Source organism: Stegostoma tigrinum, chromosome 29 (genome assembly GCF_030684315.1).
Source record: "Stegostoma tigrinum isolate sSteTig4 chromosome 29, sSteTig4.hap1, whole genome shotgun sequence".
NCBI lineage: Eukaryota > Metazoa > Chordata > Chondrichthyes > Orectolobiformes > Stegostomatidae > Stegostoma > Stegostoma tigrinum.
The window spans coordinates 5678046-5695967 of NC_081382.1; the positions used below are offsets into that span (position 1 = coordinate 5678046).

General features: G+C 42.9%; 1 protein-coding gene across 4 annotated transcripts in view; it reads left to right on the forward strand.

Annotated features, from left to right (window-relative positions):
• The window catches only part of fkbp15a (FKBP prolyl isomerase family member 15a), a 77787-nt gene extending 59865 nt beyond the window's left edge, over nucleotides 1-17922 (forward strand). For all 4 annotated transcript variants that reach the window (XM_059638226.1, XM_059638227.1, XM_048559073.2 and 1 more), the window contains 6 exons: nucleotides 4430-4522; nucleotides 7207-7329; nucleotides 10710-10817; nucleotides 13991-14844; nucleotides 16372-16477; nucleotides 17314-17922. In XM_059638226.1, the coding sequence (XP_059494209.1) occupies nucleotides 4430-4522; nucleotides 7207-7329; nucleotides 10710-10817; nucleotides 13991-14844; nucleotides 16372-16477; nucleotides 17314-17391 (1362 nt within the window). In that variant the 3' untranslated portion in view covers nucleotides 17392-17922. The remainder of the gene's footprint in view (nucleotides 1-4429; nucleotides 4523-7206; nucleotides 7330-10709; nucleotides 10818-13990; nucleotides 14845-16371; nucleotides 16478-17313) is intronic.

Below are 17922 nucleotides of genomic sequence, written 5' to 3' on the forward strand. Positions count from 1 at the left end.
ACTGATACATTTGAGAAAAGGAGTAAGTCAAACAGCCAGGGCTGGCAGGAGCGAAGTAGAGACCTACCTTTGGGAAATAAGGCAGGTCAGGTGACTGAGGTGTCAATGGGGGAATAGTTTGGGGCCAGTGACCATAATTCTATCAGTTTTAAAATAGTGATGGAAAAGGAAAGATCAGATCCAAGTTAAAACTAAATTGGAGGAAGGCCAATTTAACAGTATTAGGAAAGAACTTTCAAAAGTTGATTGGGGGCAGATGTTTGCAGACTAGAAAATGGCAACATCCGAAACTCAGAGAAGGAGAATTCAGAGACTCTATGATCCTGTTAAGGTGACGGGCAAGGCTGGTAGATTTTAGACTACATTTGTAGCTCAGGTTGTGGATTTTGTGGTTGGTTGGCTCACTGTTAGCTGCTTTGTTTTGCTGTTTTGCGAGCTTGTGGGTTGTTCTTAGGGGGTTTGTATTTCACGCTGCGTCGTAATACCTGGTTCCTGAGGCATCCATGCAGGAAGTAGAGTTGTTCACAGGTAATGCTCTGTCATTTGGTGTAGTTCTCCCATTTTCATGCCAACTTGAGCATGCTTCGCCCATAGGTCTCCAAAGTTTTAGAGTAGATTTGTAGCTCGGGTTGTGGATGTTTGTGGTTGGTTGGCCTGTTTTTAGAGGAAAATCAGGAGGGCAAAAAGGGTACATGAGAACTTTATTTGCCAAATCCAAAAGGATTCTACAAATAATCTAAGGACAAAAGAAGAATGAGGGAGAGAATAGGCCTTAAAGTTTAATAAGGCCACATGTGTGGAAGCACAGGAGATGGTGATACTAAATGAGTATTTTGCATCAGTGTTTACTGTGAAGAAGGATATGGAAGGTAGAGAGTGTGGGGAAATAAATAGTGATATCTCAAAATGTCCATATTATATTGGAGGAATACTACATATCTTAACATGCTTAAAGGTGGATAAATCCCCAGGACATGATCAGGTGCCCCCTAGAACTCTTTGGGAAGGTGGGGAATAGATTGCTGGGTCCCTTGCCGAGACATTTGTATCATGCTAGCCATAAGTGAGGTGCCAGAAGACTGAAGGTTTGCTAATGGGTGCCACAATTTAAGAAAGAATGTAAGGATAAGCCAGGGAGGTATAGAGCAGTGAGCCTGACATCAGTGGTGGGAAGGTTGTTGGAAGGAATCCTGAGGAACAGGATTTACATATATTTGGAAAGGCAAGGACTGAATGTGGATAGCCAACGTGGCTTTGTGCGTGGGAAATAATGTCTCACCAACTTGGAGTATTTTGAAGAAGGAGCCAAGAGGACTGAAGGCGGAATGGTGGATGTGATCTATATGGACTTCAGTAAGGCAGTTGACAAGGTTCCCCATGGTAGACTGGATAGCCAAGTGAGATCACATGGAATAAAGGGAGAATTGGCCATTTGGATACAGAACTGGCTCAAAGGTAGAAGACCAGAGTGTGGTGTTGGTGGAGGGTTTCTTTTCAGACTGGAGACCTATGATTAGCTTGCTATATGGATCAGTGCTGGGCCCACTGCTTTTGTCATTTCTATCAACAATTTGGATGTGAACATAGGAGGAATGGTTAGTAAGTTTTCAGAAGACATCAAAATTAGAGGTGTAGTGGACAGTGAAGAAGGTTGCCTCAGTACAGTGGGATCTTGATCAGATGGGTCAATGGGCTGAGGAGTGGCAGATGGAGTTTAATTTAGATAAATGTGAGGTGCTGCATTTCGGAAAGGCAAATCAGCACAGGAATTATACGCAATGGTAAGGTCCTGGGGAGTGTTGCTGAACAAAGATCTTGGAGTGCAGGTTCATAGTTCCTTGAAAGTGAAGTTGCAGGTAGACCGGGTTGTGAAGACTGTTTGTTTTTATTGGTCAGTGCATTCAGTATAGGAGTGAGGAGGTCATGTTGCGCTTTAAGGGACTTGGGTTCAGCCACTTTGAAAATTGCGTACAATTCTGGTCTGCCTGCTATAGGAACAATCTTGTGAAACTAGGAAGGGTTCAGAAAAGATTTACGAGTATGTTACCAGGGTTGGAGGGTTTGAGCTATAGAGGGAGGCTGAATAAGCTGGGGCTGTTGTCACTGGAGTGTCAGAAGCTGAGGGGTGATCTTGTAGAGATTTACAAAATCATGAGGGATATGGAAGGGTAAATAGGCAAGGGGGGAGTCCAAAACTAGAGGGCATAAGGTGAGGGGGAATTTAAAAGGAACCTTAGAGAAAATGTTTTCACGCAGAGTGGTGCGTGTATGGAATGAGCTGCCAGAGGAAATGGTGGAGGCTGGTACAATTACAGCATTTAAAAGGCATCTGGATGGGTGCATGAATAGGAAGGGTTTAGAGGGGTATGGGCCAAATGCTGGCAAATGGGACTAGATTTATGTAGGATATCAGGTCAGCATGGACGAGTCAGACTGGAAGGGTCTCTTTCTGTACTGTACGTCTCTGTGACTCTGTTTCAAGACAACTGTTCATTATCTATTCAAGGGCACTTAGTGATGGGGAGCAAATCCGCTGACCTTGCCATTGATGCTTCAAAACCATGAAAGAATAAAACAAAACTCCTCGTAATCTAACCTTTTTGATGTCCACTTATCCTTCTGCTAAATCTAGGATGTCCTCCCTCCAGTGCCCATATATCCTCCTAAGGTCTCATGTCCAGAATGTACCACAGTACCTACATTGCCTGGCATCTCACTATTTATAATAAAACCTGTTTTGTTGAAAGTGGCTGATTTCACATTTTCCTGCACCGTATAACCCATCTTATTGCTTTGTAATTTTAGTAATAATGCTTCTTTTTGTCTTTGACAGACTTGTGTATATGACTTTCTAACCCAGCATCTATGGTCTTACTGAATATGATGAATTGTTGAGGCCCCCAACCTGGATCTTTACAGGACACCACTAGTCACATCTGCCAATTACAATACTTTCCTATTGCCCTTCTGTCTCCTGCTGCGCTTCCTAACGAGGTCGTCAATTTACTTTTGATTCCATGGGCTTCAGTTTTACCTAAAGTTTCTTGCATGTATCAAATGTCTTCTGGAAGTTGATATAAACAAAATCCGTAGAAATTCATTTGCTACTTCTTTAAAAAAAGATTTGTTACGTATGGCTAACTCTTGACAAATCCATGTTGACTTTCTGATCAGTTAAATTTTCAACCTGATCATTCACCCTTTCCTTAATTACAGACTTTAATTTCCATACTACAGACATTAGACAAATTGACCCATGACTCCGTTTTCCTCCTGTTGCATTTCTTAAATAAAATGGAAACACCACAGGTTAATCTAATGGAACAGCTTCTGAACTGGGTCAACTTTGGAATAGCGTAGTTAGAAATCTGCTCACTTGCTTTAAAATCCTGGATTGGAATCCTATCTGGCCTTTGCAATTTATCATTTTATAGCACGTTTTTTTCATTAGTTTTGAGTTTCTGTCCTTTGGAATGTCCAGCATGTTGATCTCTTCCTCTACTGTAAACCTCTGAGAGTGAGTAATCATTCAACATGCCTATTGTCTTATTTTCATGGTCAGTGTTACTGTGGTCTTTTCTTGAAGAGCCCATGGGATTCCACTGGTCTTCCGTCCTGGCCCCCTATCCTCCTGTTTCTAGGCATCTCCCCTGCCCAAATCACCTTTGCCATTTACCTTTCTCCCTGCCCCTTGCGATTTTCATGTCCTCCCCCACCCTTTTACCGCTAGACCACATGCTGTGGCCAGGCCAAACAGCATCCTGTGCCATATTTTACAAACTCTGAAATGGATGATCCAGTTTGAGAGATAGCAAGAACTGCAGATATTGGAGCCACAAATAACATAGTACAGAGCTGGAAGAATACAGCAGGTCAGGGAGCATCAGAGGAGCAGGAAAGTTGACATTTTGGGCCAGGACCACCCTCCAGAAATGGGGGAGGGGAAAGGGAGCTCAGAAATAGAGAGGGGGAGTAGGACTGGGGGAAGGTAGGTGGGATGGTGGTAAGTGAGTGCAGGTGGGGATTGGTCAGTGAGGTGGGAAGGGTGGACAGGTGGGAGAGAAGATGGACAGGTTGTGTCAGGTCAAGGAGGCAGGGATGAGAGGGAGGGTTGAACATGGGATGAGGCCGGGGTTGGGGAGATTTTTAAAGCTGGTAAAATCCATTTAGGCCATTGGGCTGTAGGATCCTCAGGCGGAATATGAGGTGCTGCTTCTCCTGCTTGCGAGTGGTGTCATTCCCCATTGAGTTGTTTTACCACACTAACTTGCACAAAACATTAGTATATCAGATAAAGATTTTCATGCATACTGCTTGAAGCTTAGGCAAGTGCTTTCATCCTGCTCAGCACCAAATTCTTGACTTTTTATGATGTGTATGCTTCAGCCCACTTCTGATCACACAGTAATTCCTTTCTGTCATTCTGCAGTTGGCATCACTGAAGCAGTCCCGTCAAGTTGACGAAGACAGGCTCATGTCCTTCCAGGAACAAGCAGAGGAGCTGCAGGCACTAAAGGAACGGGTAATAATGTTTGTGATCATATGGAGTGTATTAGGTTTAAAAAATGCCAAGGTATTCAACTTCGCAAAGTGATTAGTCTGCACTGGGACATGTGCATAAGAACAGGACGTGAAAAGCTAAAACTTACATTTCTAAAACAGTTTTCATATCGAGTTTTGAGAAGATTTGTAGCTCGGGTTGAGGTTCTGGATGTGAGTTTGCTCGCTGAGCTGAAAGGTTAGCTTTCAGATGTTTCGTCACCATTCTAGGTAACATCATCAGTGAGTCCCTGATGAAGCGCTGGTGTTATGTTCCGCTTTCTCTTTATCTGTTTAGGTTTCCTTGGGTTGGTGATGTCATTTCCTGTGTTGGTGTCATTTCCTGTTCTTTTTCTCAGGGGATGGTAGATTGGCTCCAAATCAATGTGTTTGTTGATGGAGTTCCGGTTGGAATGCCATGCTTCTAGGAATTCCTGTGCGTGTCTCTGTTTGGCTTGTCCTAGGATGGATGTGTTGTCCCAATCAAAGTGGTGTCCTTCCTTATCTGTATGTAAGGATACGAGTGATAGTGGGTCATGTCGTTTTGTGGCTAGTTGATGCTCATGTAACCTGGTGGCTAGCTTTCTGCCTGTTTGTCCAATGTAGTGTTTGTCACAGTTCTTGCAAGGTATTTTGTAGATGACGTTCGTTTTGCTTGTTATACAGACAACCCTATACAGACAACAAGCAAAACGAACGTCATCTACAAAATACCTTGCAAGAACTGTGACAAACACTACATTGGACAAACTGAGGAAGGACACCACTTTGATTGGGACAACACATCCATCCTAGGACAAGCCAAACAGAGACACGCACGAGAATTCCTAGAAGCATGGCATTCCAACCGGAACTCCATCAACAAACACATTGATTTGGAGCCAATCTACCATCACCTGAGAAAAAGAACAGGAAATGACATCAAAGGAAACCTAACCAGATGAATAGAAAGCGGGACATAACACCAGCGCTTTACTGGAGGCTCACTGATGATGTTACCTGCTATGGTGACGAAACGTCTGAAAACTAACCTTCCAGCTCAGCGAGCAAACTCACATCCAGTTTTCATATCCTCGGTCTCAAGGTATTTCAGAGTCAATGATGTGCTTTTTGAAATGCCATCACTGTTTCAATGTAGAGAAAAGCTCATTTGTGCACAGCAAGGTCTAAAACAGCAATGCGATTTTGAAAACGGTTTGACTATGCTTTGCTGCTGTGATTTGAGTGTTAAACATTGGCCAGTATATCAGGGAGATTCCCTCAATATCCCCTACCTCTTTAAATTGTACTGTAGGGCATGTGCATCAGTGTGAAACCTGTTCCCTTCCTAGCAGCACATGGGAGTACCTTGACAACAACATCTGGTTCATGAAGGTGGCTCACTACCAGTATGCCACTGATGGAGTTTAGGAATAAGCAATAAATGCAGGTATTGCCACAGACAGTCTTGTCTTTAGGGTAAATAAGACAAATTCCAACAAGAATAGAGGCATTTTCCATGACTTGCTTCAGTGGACATGGCAGAAAAATAAATACTGACCACAAGTTATCTGCCCAGTATTAGTTGCCATTTTTGGGACCTTGCTGTGCATAAGTTTGCACTGTATTTCCTATGTTGTGGTAGCTAGTACATTTAAAGTACATCTTTAAGGTACAGCTAAAGAAAGAAAGAAGGACTTAGATTTATTTACAGCTTTCCACAACTCCAGATCTCAGGCTGTTTTATGGTTAATGAAGTTCTTGTTTTCAGTGTAATCACTCGACCAGCATGTCATCTGGAGAGCCACAGCTCCATTCGTGTGCAGCACCACCTTGGTTCTCTGGAATGTTGGCTAAATTTTGTGCTGAAATCATTAAAATGTAACTTGAATCCATTCCGTCTGACTCAGAAGTTTGCTGCTTACTGAGACGCGGTTGATCTTTTAACTTGAACATAAGCAGTAATTGTGAGACTGGAGCAGCAAGATGGTTTGGATTAAGTGGGGCATTGAAGAACCACAACTATAGTACTGTACCATGTAAGCGACGAATTTGTCTTTTGTGCATCTTCTCATGGTTGAAGACTACGAGAGTGAACATCCCATAGAACTGAGTTCTGCTGGAAGGAATTCCTGGTACTGTGTCACACCCCTTTACCATCTTATGGGCATATTGGATGTCGTGTTTCATGTAGATGACTGGCCTTCCAAGTGAGCTGGGCCATATTCCTGTACTTCATTTGGTCCCATCATGAGAGGTTGTTTTGTACTGCAAATCTTTTAAAAACTTTTGCTAGGTTGTCCTTGCATCATTTGTATGGAAAACCTTGATGTTTACGAAAAAAAGTTCACAAAAAAATCTGGATTCTATTGCTATTCATGTGAGTAACATGAATTTTGCAGCGTGTGGTCTCCTTACTGTTGTGCCCAACATGGAGAACCCCATTTTTGACTTCTGTCCTGTCATCAAGTTGCCCTGGTAGTTGTCTGCAGTCTATGGTATGTGTTCCCGAACTCTGATATCCTGTTTCTAGCAGTTCCATGACTGTCACAGAGCAAGTTTGTAAGAACATGAAGGTACCAGATTACATGCCTGCGATCATCAAATAAAACTGCAATTTCTTTCACCTCTCATTAGATCTATTTTGTTAAATGAGATATGTGGTGGAATTGTATGTTTGTGTTTCAGTATTCGTCCCTGCAGAGCAGAGCTGCTGCAATGAAGGAACATTACGACAGCCAAATCCGTGAACTCCAACAACAGGCCCCTGCGACTAATGAAGCATTGCAGTCCGGTGATACAGCGGAGGAGGTATGGCGCGAGAGCTATTGTTACCATCACAGTAAAACAATGATAGATGTTTGATTGTTCTAGAAAGAATAATGTTACTTTGCTTTCAATGGAATTTTGTCCCTTTTCCATGCATCCATTGTGACCAAGTTCTTGAAGGTCTGGTGTGGCATAATGACCACGAAAGATCCCTGAAGTGGAGTAGAGCTTGCCGTCACTTTGCTTTATCCTCTCCTGAGAAGGCAGTGCTTGCCTTTATTGTTGTTGAGAATTAGAGCATTTGGTGATAGAGGACATTCGATGCAAACCTAGTTCTGACTGCACCGTGATTCTGCCATCCATTTCACTGAAAGATGAATGTGATGTTGACAGTTGTTTTTCCCATGGGCCCTGCAGGTGATCTAACTTTAGCTGTCTCAGTGATCTGGTGCTCTGAACATGCAGTCACGCTGTGATGCGTTTACCTGATATTGTCCCTGGGTGACCATGAAATCCGACTTGTTCTTGTAGCTGGTCGACCATCAAGTTTTCCCCTTAGTCAGGAAAATCAAGCCTCCTGTTTCTTCAGTTAGTGAGAAGACTGTGAAAATGGGTCTGTCCAACATGTTTGGCCACCATGTCACTTTGCTGCAATCTCCTTCAGTTGTACCCAAAAATATTTTTCTCCCCTTCCTTCCCTCAATGCAAATACTCTCTTTCCTCCTCTTCCCTCTTTTTTTTATTCAGAAAGCGAGTTAAGGGACCATCAAAACCAGATTGATGGTTGCAAGTTTTGAGCTCTTTAAACTGTCAGTCATAGTCATACAGCACAGAAATAGACTCTTCAGCCCAACTCGTGCAGGCCTACCGGGTTTCCTAACACTGAACTAATTCCATTTGTCTGCATTTAGCCTACATCGTCTAAACCATTCCTATCAAAGTACCTGTCCAAATGTCTTTTAAAGGTTGCAACTGTACTCACCTCTGTGACTTTATCTGGCAGCTCATTCGACATGTGCATCACCCTCTGTGTGTAAAAGTTGCCCCTCAGGTCCCTTTTAAATTTTCCCCCTCTCAGCTTAAAATACTGCCCTCTGGTTTTGTACTTCCCTACCCTTGAGTAAAGATGTTGGCTGTTCACCTTACCTGTGCCTCTCATCATCTTAATGACCTCTAGAAGGTCACCCCTCAGCCTCCTACACTGCAGGGGTCAACAGTCTCAGCCTATCCAGTCTCCCTTTATAATTCAGACGTCTTGATGACATCCTTTGTAAATCTTGTTTTAACACTCTCTTTCCAGTTTAATAACATTCTTCCTATATCAGAGTGACCAGAATTGTACACAATACTCTAAATGTGGCCTCACCACTGTAACATGTCATTCTGTTTCTCAATGCTTTGAAAGCAAGCATGTCAATTGCTGCCTGTCTGCCTGTGACGCCACTTTCAAGGAACTATGTACCTGCACCCCTTGGTGTCTCTGTTTGACAATACAGTCCAGGGCCCTGCCAGTAACTAAGTCCTGCCCAGGTTATTCTCACCAAAATGTAACACCTCAAATTATTTGTATTAAACTCCATCTGCCATTCCTTGGCCCATTGGCCCAGTTGATCAAGATCCCATTGTACTCTTAGATGACCTTCACTGTCTGCTATACCACCAATTTTGGTGTTATCTGCAAACTTGCTAACCATGCCTCTGATATTCTCATCCAAATCACTGATATGAATGACGATCAGCAGTGGACCCTGCTCTGATCCTTGCAGCACACCGCTGGTCGGAGGCCTCCAGTCTAAATAAGAGTCTACCACCACCCTCTGTCTCAAACCACCAAGCCAATTTTGTATCCAATTGGCTATCGCTCCTTGATTCCATCTGATCTGTCCTTACTAACCAGTTTACCAGATGGACCCTTTTTGAAGGCCTTGCTAAAGTCCCTGGAGACATCATCTACCTCTGTGCCTTCACCTATCATCTTGGCCTCTTCCAAAATAAAACTCCAGTTAGTGAGATGCTATTTCCTACACACAAAAAGCCATGCTGACTATCCCTGATCAGTCCTTGCTTTTTATTTGCATGTGGATCCTGTCTCTCTCAGAATACCCTTAGAACAACTTAGCCGCCACTGTCAGGCTTAAAGTTCTGTAATTCCCTGACTTTTCTTCGCAGCATTTCTTAAATAATGGCACAAGAAAAGCCACTCTCCAGTCTTTCAGCACCCCACCTGTAGTTGACGATACAAAATCTTTGCTAGGGGCCCTGTAATTTATTTCCTAGTTTCCCACAATGTCCTGGGATACACTTGATCAGGTCGTGGGGATTTATCTACCTTGTGTTTTAAGATCTCCAGCACCACTTCTTCTGTAATGTGGACTCTTTTTTTTTTTCTTTCCCCAAGTCATCACTACTTATTTGAGTTCCCTAGTTTCCATGTCTTTCTCTGTAGTAAATACTGACATGAAATATTTATTTAAGATCTTGCCCATATCTTGCGTTTCCATGTATAGATGGCCTCGTTGATCTTTGGGGTGTTATTTCTCTCCCTAAATTACTCTTTTGCCCTTAATATACTTGTAGAATATCTTTGGATTCTCAGTTTACCTTTTATATGCTAAAGCTATCTCATGTCCCCATTTTACCCTCTTGATTTTCCTCAAGTGTACTACAATCCTCTGCTCCTTGAGGGATTCACTTCCCAGCTGCCTGTACCTGACACCATATCTCCTTATCTTTCTGCCTGGAGCCTGAATAACTCTAGTCATTCAGTGTTCCCTACTCCTGCTAGCCTTGCCCTTTTGCTTTTGAAAGCCACCCACCTGCCAGTTGTCCCTTTTACTTGCAAACAGTCTCCCCCAATCAACTGTTGAAAGTTTTTTTTTGTCTAGTACCATCAAAATTGGCTTTGACCCTGTTTTAGACCTTTAACTAACCCTTTTCCATAACCATTTAAAAACTAATAAAAAATATTATCACTAATCCCAAGTGCTCCCCCTCTAACATCTCAGTCACTTGCCCAGCATTATTTTGAGAGATGGTTGAGTTTTGCCCCTTTTCTGCTGGGACCGTCTACATATTGATTTGAGAGTTTTCTTTAACACACTTAACAAATATAAGCCCTTAACACTGTTGGGTTTCAGTTGGAGGGATTTTAATGGAACTGTACAGAGAATTTTGTTTTTCTGAAGACAGCTATAGGCCCCAAACATCAGCCTTCCTGCTCCTATGATGCTGCTTGGCCTGCTGTGTCCATCCAGCTGCACACCTTGTTATCTCTAATTTCCTCTGTACCTGCCCTTGGAGTGTTCAACGTTGATATTGGTAATGGTGGGACGTTCCACCCTAGTGGTTCTGTTGTTCATCTTAAAAAATCAATTTCAAAACCTAACGTGTAATGAGAACTAGTGTGTCAAAACTTTCTGCAGGTGAAGAAAATCATGAATGGGGTGTTTCAGTCATTGCGAGGAGAATTTGACCTGGATGAAATGTACAGTGGCAGAGCAGTCCTTGGCGTCATTGTGAACACTATCAAGGTACAGACATTGCAACTGATCAACACCAAGAAGTCAGAGCCTGGGCCTGTTTGTATACCTGGTGCCTGTGATTGAACCCCACTGCCCAGACCTGGATGATTTTTAAAAAAATGCTATCCTTTCCTTTTACTTTATTCTCTCGTATCAAAATAAATGTGCAAGTATAGCTCATATGTTGTCTGACTGCCCCATCTAGCGGTGTAGTCACTTTACCTCCTGCTGTAAGAATGGCTTTGATGTTTGGTCTCTGGTCTCTTTCTTGTATTATTTTTCTGTGCATATACAGTAATAACATCACCAACAATTTAGTCGCTTCAACACAGCTTGAGATGATTCACATTACCTGCATCAAGCACAGTTTAATGCAGTACTCCGTGGCATGGTGGCTCAGGAGCTAGCACTGTTGCCTCTCAGATTCCATCAGCTGCCACCAGTGTGGAGTTTGCACATTCTCCCTATGTCTCTGTGGGTATTCTCCTCCGGTCCAAGCATGTTCAGGTTAGGTGGGTTGGCCAGGGGCAACACAGGGATGGGGTAGTAGTTTGGTCTGGATGGAGTGCTCTTTGGGGAGTTGATGTAGACTTGATGCATCAAACAGCCTGCTTCTCTATCCATGCACTCTGAAACGAGCTTGGCAGAATCCTCAGTGATAGGATAAAAGAAATGGGGATATAGGAGATCAAAATTACAGAATGTAGAATGTAGAATGAAGAAAGAAGTGAAATCTATTATGAGTCTTTCTTATAGGCTCTCCTTGCTTGTGGTTTAGCACAAAAGACTTGAATTTCAGCACAAGAGCTCTTGTTTTTATCAAAATATACCAATGCTGTTGGGAAAAGGCAGGACACAGTATAAGTAATGCAAGAAAATGCCAAAGAACATTAAAAGAATGATTGGAGGAAAAAGGACAAATGTAGGCATTAACAATAGGAACTAAAACAAATGAGTAAGCGTTATTTTAGTAGAAGCGAAGGTAGACCAATCTTGGGAAACTTCAAATTTTGATTCCAAATGAGAGAAAAATGTTGGAGGATTAAACCAATTTAAAAACACATACCAGACAGACTATTCATTTTAGAATGCTGCACAAGAGGCTCTGGCAACTATTGACTGTTGTTATGATAGAGTCATCAGCTGTGATTGGGAAAAAGGATAATCAGTTAAATATATAAGACAGATATGGATGCCTGTAGTCCCATTATACTTCCATTCTGTGTGACATTAATGAAATATGTTAGCAGGCATGCATGTCAGCATTATTTAAAATCTGGTAAATAGCATAGATTCAAAAAGCAGTCAATCCTGACCGAAGAAGTCCTGAAATCGTGACTGAGTGCCACGTAGGAAGCATAGGAAAGCGCTGTACCCTAATATGTCTAGGATTCATGTGAATTCCACTTTCTGAAGCTGTAGGTGTCCAGGAAAGCCTGGGCTGTAGATATGAAATTGGCTGAAGGATAAGAAATCAATTGAGACGTCTGTTGAGTGATATTCTCCACAATGCAAATGTTTCTAATCCACACATTAACAACCCCCTGCAAGCGAGTGAAATTTTCTGCTGACAGTAAAAATCGAGAAACTGTGCTCAGAAGTTACATAATAAACTGATTTAAAAAGATCAGTGAGCAGAATGATAGTATCCAGTGAAATTTAATGCGGTCAAAAGGATAGTACTGCATGTAATAAACAAAATAAACAACACACACACTTGATGAATGCTGCTGAAAGAGATTTAGGATTCTGAATATATTCAAAATATCTAACCAATGTGAAACAACAATCAAAGCCAAAAGGTTGTTGGAACAGTATTGCAAAATCATCATGTCAGAGAGAGGAAGTCATGCTCTGGCTGATAATTTTTCCACCACTGGTGTTTGAGATACCAAGGAGACATTCAGCTGAGTGGACAGTAATTGCCAGTGACAGTGCAGGGAAGAGTAATGAAGCTGATTGTTTCCCCCTGTGCCAAGAGTCTGAATTATGAGAAAAGATTCAAAGGGTGTGTTGATCAGCATGGAAAGGACAGATTGAGGAACTGGAATAGACAGGATTAGAGCCCTTAAAGGACTGGAGAAGTAAATAAAGAATCCATTGGATTGCAGGACAAGGGTACGTTTATTAAACATTAATTCCGGGTTGATGTCTGGCAGTTCTCCCTCATGCACAGCAATCAGTGTATAGAGTCAGTCTCTCGGTGTTGTAGCTGCTTGAAAAATCTGGAATTTTTAAAAAAAATACTTGCAGAAGTACATAGAAATAGGTATACAAGCTACAGCATAGAAACTGGCCATTGAATCCAGCAAACATTTGCCAGTAGTTACCCACCGTCTGAACAAATAGACTTAATTGTTGGTTTCCATGTTTTAAATGCTTTTCCTTCATCCACCTATTCAATCTGATTTTGAATGTTGACATAGTTTCATTTCAGCTGTTAACTCTGAAAGTGAGTTCCAAAGCTCCTCAACTGTGTGAAGACTTTTTTCCCCTGTTCTTCATTCTAAATTCCTGTGTTGATGGTTTCTTCCTTCTGGCCTATTTGGTTAAAGTGTGCATCTATTACTCAAGTCTTGCTCTCTCTGACAGTTGAAAAACTTCGTTACAATGTCCCTTTAGGACATTTCTGGAAGGATGAATTAAGATGGCCTCCCCTTGTTTTAAAAAACATTTAGCTTGTGTAGGCTTTGGTTCTGCAGTCACCCTAATGATCTGTGAGGTTTAACTTTGCTGACATGCCTTACACCAAAATCTGGTGCTGTTCTCATCCAGTCTCCACACACATACTACATACTGATTGTTAAGTTGAAATTGAAAACCCTGGGTCACTGCTGATGTTGCCTAACTCAGGATATACTGGAGTTTGAAGTTGGGATTTTTTCGCCCTGACTGGTTCAGCAAGATATTGACAATGGTGTTGCATTCAGTTGATCATCCTTAAAAAAAATAAGCAGTTTTTCAGCAAGTACTCATATTTGAGTCTGATCTTAAACATGCAACATTTTCACATCAACTGAGATCAGTTAATTCAATATAGATGGAGGGATTAAAATTTATGAATTGGTTCCACACCTGAACCTCCCTGAACCCGGATTGGCCATTACAGGACCCAGCAGTAATTTTTTTCTTGCCTCTTGCAATGTAACTACAAACGATCTTGTCTTGTTCTTTTCGGACAGGCAGTGACCCTGAAGCTTTTGAGGAGTGGCCAAGACCAGCTAATCACCGAGAGTGACAATGAGGATGACGAATCTGAGGAGGAGCTGGAAGGACGAGCAGCTCCACCGATTGAGATTAAAGCGCGTACTGATACCTCAGAACGTCAGAACATTTCAGCATTGGATGAAAAGCAACGTACAGTAGCTGAAGCTGACCGGATAAGTCATGTGACTTTATCATCTGGTCACTCTGCAGTGGCTACAGTGAAATCCGAGCGCAGTGAGGCTGATGGCTCGAAAGCAATGCAGTTGGAGCAGCCGGAGGCAGCTCTGACCTCTAGCCTGAACGTTCGTACACTTGCACAAAGCTTACCCACAGCAGATAATCAGGAGGCTACAGCAGAGACCTCCAGAAAAGGAGCCATTGAATCACCGACTGAGATGAAACTGAAACGCTCTTTGTCTGACTGTCAAAGTGAAAAACCTCATCAACAAACAGAGGGCCCTGAGCACAACAGAATGCCAGAGAAGAGCCTTAACCCATTGGATGGGGTTCAGCAGTGTGAGCTGGGCAATAGCTCAGTTTTAAACAGTGAATCAGCAACTGAAAGGCAGGAGGAGCAATCTCAAGCACCCAATACTGAAAGCATTTCTAGAATTCAAGGGGAGCCTCTGCTTTCAGAACCTTTGCAGGAAACAGCCCCAGCTCTCAATGGGAATGAAGACAGCCCAGATATCCCAGAGGGTCCAGTGTTTGAATCAAGCGAGTCTCCCTCAGAGCTGGACGCATTGCATGTGGCAGAATGTGGTTCCAGTGACACAACTTCAATGCCAGGACTCAAACCTAAATCTGCCCCTTCAACAAATGCTTCCAGGTAGATATTATACAAGTTGATGCAGTTGTAGGGTGTTTGGGTTCCCTAGACTGGGTGTCATAGCCTGCCAAATACCCTACTTCCAAAATTTTTAAAATGCACAAGTGGGAGTGAAACCAAATGCTGGACTGTTGAGAAAGCTCTAGTCATGTGATGGAGTCGTGTTAGTGTTTTGTGATGTCTCCAGTCTTGAAGGCTAAAAATGTTCTAAACAAAAAAAAATTCAAGTGCCTGATTTGGTTTTGGTTATAACTCTTCAGTGAGTGCAGGTATTTCATGTTCCAGGTATTGTTCCCCTCAGCAGGTGAGTGGGGAGGAGGTGACACCTTTTTTCCACAGCTATGATCTGGAATGCACTTACTGAAAGGTGGACGCAGATTCAATAGTATTTGGAAACCTTGAAACATGCCTCTTCCAAAATGCTGTTACAGGCAAAGGATTTCCATTTCCAAACTGAGATTGGTATCAGATTGTTCAATAGTGGTGTAAGGGAACAAAGGTGGGCAGATGGAGTTAGGGTGCATAGCTGTCATATTTGAATGGCAAAAGAAAAAAAAACTGATCTGAATAATGTATGAACATAAGCTAAGAAATAGGAGCAGGATTCACCATTTTTGGCTGTCAAGTATTATGCATCATTTATCAAGATTGTAACTGGCCAACATCCATGCCAACTCCCATTTCTCTTTCCCCATATCCTTTAATTCTCTTGCTATCCAAAAATTTGTTGATCTCTGAGTAGATAACGGCCAATAATTGAGTGTTTGCAGGTCAGTGGGATAGGGAATTCCAAAGGTACATAGTCCTTCTGGTTAAGAAATTTGTCCTCATCTCAGTTTTGATCAACTGACTGCTTATTCTAAGATCTTGACGATGTTACAATAACATCCTCCCAGCCTAACATTCACCCTATTTGAAGAAGGTACACTGGACCCAAAACATTAACTCTGTTTTCTCCTTCACAGATGCTGCCAGACCTGCTGAGCTTTTCCAGCAACTTCTGTTTTTCTTCCTGATTTACAGCATTGCAGTTCTTTTGGTTTACATTTCAAAAGTAACTCATTGACTACAGAAGGCTTTTAAATGGCATTGGGTCATGCAAGGCACTGTAAAAATGCAAATCTTTTTCTCCTGCTCTGGTGTCCGTGTTACTTTATTTGTTAGGTAGTGTTTTGGGGGATTTTATAATTCTGTTGAAAACTTATTGGGCAGAGAAGGATCAGAAGATCATTCCGGATTCCCCTCTCCTGATATCTCTCTAGTGACTCCTGCTTTTGTCTGGGCTGGATCAGGCTTGGCTAGGATGATGACTTCCACGGTTGAATAGCCAGTTTGCACTTCCTACCTCATCTTCACAGATGAAGACTGCAGATTCCTCAGCTGCCAATTTCACTTTCTGAAGAAACTTGCTCAGTGTTTGTCACCACTGGGTAAAGAGCTGGGTAATAAAATGACCATGCACAGCTCTGTTTAAAAATGAAGAACAGAGATAATGATTCACTGACCCTGTGACCTTTTATCTTTTAGTCTTTTCAGTGATGATGATGACGACGAGGAGGGCTTGTTCAAAGCAATGACTCCGAAATTAGGAAAGGTAACGAAGAAGGAGGAGGAAGAGGAGGAAGATGAAGTGGTAAGAAAGTGGAGCTCTCATTACTACAACAGTGAGAGAGAATGAGGGCAGTGTTGCCATGGTCCTACCCTATTGTGGAAAGGAAGTTGGGAACTGGAGGTTAGCAATGAAACGGGACAGGGAGGGGCGGTAGTGTAATGGGGTGGGGAGAAAGGGAAGGGGGGGAGGGAGGGGCTATAGCGTAAAGGGGTGGGGGAGAGGGCTGTAGTGTAAAGAGGTGGTGGGGAAGGGAAGGGCTGTAGCGTCAAGGGGTTGGGGGGGAAGGGAAGGGCTGTATGGTCAAGGGGTTGGGGGGGAAGGGAAGGGCTGTAGCGTCAAGGGGTGGGGGGGAAGATAAGGGCTGTATTGTCAAGGGGTTGGGGGGGGAAGGGAAGGGCTGTATTGTCAAGGGGTTGGGGGGGGAAGGGAAGGGCTGTAGCGTCAAGGGGTTGGGGGGGAAGGGAAGGGCTGTATTGTCAAGGGGTTGGGGGGGAAGGGAAGGGCTGTATTGTCAAGGGGTTGGGGGGGAAGGGAAGGGCTGTAGCGTCAAGGGGTGGGGGGGAAGATAAGGGCTGTATTGTCAAGGGGTGGGGGGAAGGGAAGGGCTGTAACATAAAGGGGGCAGGGCAACATGGGGCCAATTGTTTAATGGAAGAGGGTGTAAATAATTTGAGTGTTACAACAAATGTTGGATGTTGGGAACATGTAGTATGATTTCAGATCTAATCTCCGTAGCAGTGACTGTATACCAAGGTTTTACAAGCGGCACCCCTTCCATTTGCTTCAAGATCCTGATTATCAGTATGTCATTTGCCACTCTCCATCTCTCTCTCCCCGTCTCTGTCTTGCTCACTCAGAGTATGAAGGGCCGCCCACCACCAGCACCCCTGTTTGGAGATGAGGATGAGGAAGATGATTTTGATTGGCTAGGATGAAGTCACCTCTAAGGTTGGGTGTAATTACTGTGGAGATGGAGCTGATTCCCAAAGGAAGCAGAAAGTATCCTGCCTGAAAGACCTGTCTGAAAACACAGTGCTTATTCCCTGTGGAACTTCTTATTCCGAAATTCTCTCTGATTGTAACTTACTGGGCACAGCCTTCTGGTGTGAGGTTGTCTGGAGTCCGAACAGAAGGAAATTGCGGATGAAATTGCACTGACTCTGAACCACACTGTGGGATTGTTCCTGAACATGATATAGCTCTGTTACAATCAGATTTCCTTTTTAACTCCTGCTGAATTTCGTTAAATTTTTACGGCTGTCGGACAGCTGAACCCAGCACAAAGCAAGTAGTGACTGCTTAATAATTCTATTATGACTGCCAACGTTTGGATATAAATCTCTTCATTACATTCTGTCATCGGTGAATGATGCTCATAGAAGGAATAAGACATTCTCCTTATTCTGTGTGTTGGGTACAGCATTGGTTTGGTCCAAAATAAAGTATCTCTGTGCCTTAACCTCTAA